Source organism: Octopus bimaculoides, chromosome 22 (assembly GCF_001194135.2).
Source record: "Octopus bimaculoides isolate UCB-OBI-ISO-001 chromosome 22, ASM119413v2, whole genome shotgun sequence".
Taxonomy (NCBI): Eukaryota; Metazoa; Mollusca; class Cephalopoda; order Octopoda; family Octopodidae; genus Octopus; species Octopus bimaculoides.
Window position 1 is genome coordinate 36360778 of NC_069002.1, and position 4917 is coordinate 36365694.

Here is a 4917-nt window from a genome sequence, read left to right on the forward strand (position 1 = left end):
TGTGTGTGTGTGTGTGTGTGTGTGTGTGTGTGTGTGTGTGTATGTGTGTGTGTGTGTGTGTATGTATACGTTTATGTGTCTGTGTTTGTCCCCCACCACCATCGCTTGACAACCGATGTTCGTGCTTTTACATCTCCCTAACCTAGCGGTCCAGCAAAAGAGACCGATTGAATAACTACTAGGCTTTAAAAGAATAAGTCCTGGGGTCGATTTGTTCGACTAAAGGCGGTGCTCCGGCATGGCTGCAGTCAAATGACTGAAAGAAAAGAATAGTAGAATGTGAAATAAAAACCAAGGGATAATCTGAAATAAATCAACAGCACAGTTTATGTCTTGTTACACCTCATTGATGAATTACAATTAACCAAACAATGGTTCATATGGTAATTAGGCACTTAATAATCATCATCATGACTAAACAACTTGCGATACTCTATTTTTATTGAATATATACTCACGTCTGAACAAACAAAGGAATTATTGGAGCGTAAACTGAACAACAATATAATAAGATAGTCAGAGGAGTATATAAATGTTGTGTGAAACGGAATCAGCCAGATGGGGGGTTGATTCCAATATCTTCATATGTCAATTCATAACAGCGGCAGTTCGATTTCCAGAACGGGTTACATCTACACTCCATACCTTCACAGCAAGTATATTCTATTGTAGTCTTTTTGACAGTGCATGTCCATTTATATATTGCACATTTAATATCACGTCTTTTAGCCTCTCTATAAATACAGAAAATATGAACAGACTAATAAATACAAAAGTTACCGACAGAAGCAGCATCAATAGTATGAGGCACTCTTTATATCATTTCTAACGTGGATGTATCATTTGGTTCTTCTTTGAGGAAAAAATCTTCGATCGAGACCAAAAGTCTAACGAGTGAAATGACAGGCGGTTATGCACAAATCCTTCTGAAGTCTCTGGAATGTTGCACACTAAATCTCTAGCGACTAAGATGGATTTGAGATTAGGGAATAACAGAGGATATACCATGCCACACCCCATTTTTCTACAGGGTCTTATAAGTTATGTTGTTGGATATGCTGGAATACTGCAGACAGTTATTAAGCCCAGGTGGATATACTGTGCGCTGGAATGTCAAACGAATATCAACAAGACACAGCACCAACACGAAGAACCCAAAAATCCAACAACAGATGTCAGACAATAAATACGATCATGTAAAACCGAAGTTGTGGTCACCAGACTCTCCGGATTAAAAATCTCATGGATTATTACGTTTAGGGTACTGTTAAAAAAGGAGACTAATCGATATGTTCACAGTACCATAGCTTTATTGAATGTTGTCTTGAAAGAATATGGACCATTTAGTACAGGTACGCCAACTATTCCAATCTGCATTGAAGCAGTCATCGAAGTTAACGGCGGATTGATAAAAGTAATCATATAAAACAGTTAATCGATAACACATCTTTTATCTTTTACTTCTCTCAGTCATTAGAATCCGGCCATGCTGGGGCACCGCATTGAAGCATTTTAGTCGAGCTAGTCGAACCTAGAACTGCTGATTCTGTCAGACTCATTGCCGAACCGCTACGTGACAGCGACATAAACGCAGACACAATGACATACATGCACATACAAATGCACAAATGTGTGTGTGCGTGTGTGTGTGTGTGTGTGTGTGTGTGTGTGTGTGTGTGTGTGTGTGTGTGTGTGTGTGTGCGTGTGTGTGTGTCTGCGTGTGTGTGTGTGTATATGTGTGTGTGTGTTTGTGTTTGGTTATAGATTTATATAAGTACAGGTTAATTGGAAGTATCAATATATATTTAGTTACTACCAATAAAAACAGATCGAAAATAAGCGTAGGTAAGACTAACTTATCATCAGTCTACGAATAAATATTTCGCCAACAGCTCTAACACAAATACAAATGTCATAGTTATAATCGTTCACTCCCAAAGCTAGATGGCCGTTCATGGCTCTCATGGACCGACGTCCTTTGCTGAGTGTTGTTTTTTCGTCCATCAAGGTGTCTATTCACCCACTTCACTAGACTTGATTGGGGAAATTTTGGACACGAACAAATCTGAATTGAGTGAGGCAACCTACGTAAATGAAAGATGAGTCGGCGAAAGAGAAAAGCGAGTGGGAATAAAGACTAGAAATAATACAGATGAGTGTTTCATTGTGTGTCCAGTATACGGCCGCAATTATGCACTGACTTTGGTCTCAGATCTCACCTGAATGTACACAAATGAACAAAGTGCTAGGTTGGATTTTATCAACCATGATAGTCGACCAACAACAAAAAGTTATACTCGAAGTAATAAAAGTCTTACCTATTTAGCGAACCATCGACAGGTTCCCGAGCACTGAGAGCAGCTTCATCATGGACTGATATATAAGATAAGCTTTAAGATTAGATTTCGGTTTACCAGCAGAATGTTTCAAAATATTCACATGAATAGTATAGCAACAATTTAGTAATTTATTTTTAAATATACTCTACCAGAAAATCTGAAGGGAAATTTGTGAAGCAGAGACTCATTATCTTCTTTCATACATACATACATACATACATACATGCATACATACATACATAAGTACACTAACTACATACTGAGAAATAGATATATACATGCATACACTCATTATAAACTAAGAGAATGAGAGAGGTGGAGATAGTGTCTTGGGTAAGCAATCGAGATAAAAACAGAAATAGAATTTTGCCGTTGCACCACTTTCTTGACTTTCATACAGGGAAACTAACCAATAATGAATTGTAAAAGGCGCTGTAAAAAAACAAAATAATCATCCAACTATATTCTAGAAGGATTAAACACGGAAAACTGGAGTATTCAGTGCCTCTAAGTCGTTTAGGTTACAAATGTATTGGTGAGACATCGAGGTAAAAGAGTGATAGAAATATTTATAGATAGATAGATAGATAGATAGATAGATCCATTCATTCATTGTGTGAGATTGATAGATAGCATTTCTTATTGGGAAGAAAGTGACTTATTACAATTCAAAAGCTTTCTTTAGAGAAATTTTTAAAAATAAAAACGGAGTTTCATCATTAGTTTTCCATCTGTAATCAACTTACCTATTTTAAAAGATGAAATTTGATGTCTTCGAAAATTGTAGCTTAACTGCTTTAAATATCCTGTTGAAGAACACAGACAGACAGAAAGACAGGCAGACAGGGAAGCAGACAGACAGAAGAGTGCGAGAGAAGAGGCGAGTTGCAAACAGAACCTGATTTTCTGTTACAGGTAGAAATATTTCGCAAAAATTATTATAGCGATTCCTTTGTAACTGAAAATAGTGAACTTCAGTAGAACATCATATTTTACTCTAGCGCTATTTTCTTTACCTTCTTTTCGACCTATGTGCTCGGATGTGTGTGCGTGTGAAGAGTCTGAAGAAATATCATAGAAATCTGTTTCCAACGCCCCTAACTTCTTTATTGCCCACAAGGGGCTAAACATAGAGGGAACAAACAAGGACAGACGAACGGATAAAGTCGATTAAATCGACCCCAGTGCGTAACTGGTATTTAATTTATCGACGCCGAAAGGATGAATGGCAAAATCAACCTCGGCAGAATTTGAACTCAGAACGTAACGGCAGACGAAATACCGCCAAGCATTTCGCCCGGCGCGCTACCGATTCTGCCAGCTCGTCGCCCTCATTTAAACAATAATTGTGAAAACAAGAATAAAAGTGAAAAATGAAACGAATATGATTTTGGCACTGGTCTTTGCCCGTCATTTGACTGAAAAGTTGTTGCTGTTGGCACTCCGTCGCTAACGACGTCGAGAGTTCCAGTTGATCCGATCAACGGAACAGCCTGCTCGTGAAATTAACGTGCAAGTGGCTGAGCACTCCACAGACACGTGTACCCTTAACGTAGTTCTCGAGGATATTCAGCGTGACACAGTGTGACAAGGCTAGCCCTTTGAATTACAGGTTCAACAGAAACAGGAAGTAAGAGTGAGAGAAAGTTGTGGTGGCAGAGTACAGCAGGGTTCGCCACCATCCCCTGCCGGAGCCTCGTGGAGCTTTAGGTGTTTTCGCTCAATAAACATTCACAACGCCCGGTCGGAGAATCGAAACCGCGATCCTATGACCGTGAGTCCGCTGCCCTAACCACTGGGCCATTGCGCCTCCACTGACTGAAAAGTAAGCACAGAAAATAGAGACAATTCCATTATATCACTCTCCTTCTTCTCCTGCCAGTACCCCTTCTCAAGTTACAAGGTCCATGTAGTACTTACCTAACTTATACGTTAAGACGTTTGAAAGTAGCACACAGTACCAAAAGCAGAGAACAAGGAGTGTTTTCATCACGTCACCTGTTAATATACAAAGTCAACAATCAGAGATATTGATAGATGTATATGTATGATGCATTTGCTACGTTGCTAGAGTTCGCATAACCACAACGGGGAAAACATGGAGCTAAAATTTAAGTGTTTTATATTTTACTGTTCTGCTTGGCTGCGTCCAATAACTGGCGATGAAATATATATGAACGACATATTACTCTTTAGATAATCAAAATTGAGTCTTCCCTATAAAGAAGAAATATGTTCCGAACGAACAGATGCTACAATACTGTAATTTGCATAAGCACGACGTTGAAAAATAGACATCGAGCAGTGAAAAACAAACAAAAGTGTCGCATATTTTTTTGGTTAAGTTCGGTTGCTTCCAATAAGCAAAACAAGACATGGATGAACATGTGTGTAAAATATATAACACTATAATCATGTGTAAATACAACGCACCGGAATCGAACTCAGAATCTTGTGACCGCAACACCCTAACCACAAGCCACGCTTTTTCACATAAAGTATTTCTATATTATACTATGTAAATATGTAGAACTACATATAGATGAAAATAAAAATTGGTATATATATATATATATAT

The 4917-nt window shown here is 38.4% G+C and overlaps 1 protein-coding gene across 3 annotated transcripts in view; it reads right to left on the bottom strand.

Moving 5' to 3' along the window:
• LOC128250542 (uncharacterized) overlaps nt 1–4917 on the bottom strand; it is a 12498-nt gene that overhangs the window by 6593 nt on the left and 988 nt on the right. The window contains exons 2-4 of one of the 3 annotated variants that reach the window (XR_008266571.1): nt 4260–4337; nt 2319–2373; nt 459–734 (exon numbers count right to left, since the gene is read on the bottom strand). Coding sequence is in view for 2 of the 3 variants with exons in the window: in XM_052975818.1 (XP_052831778.1) it covers nt 551–734; nt 2319–2373; nt 4260–4337 (317 nt within the window). In the remaining variant the exon portion in view is untranslated. Of the gene's footprint in view, nt 1–423; nt 735–2318; nt 2374–4259; nt 4338–4917 lie in introns of those variants that run through there. The other 2 variants (XM_052975818.1, XM_052975819.1) reach the window with 2 other exon arrangements.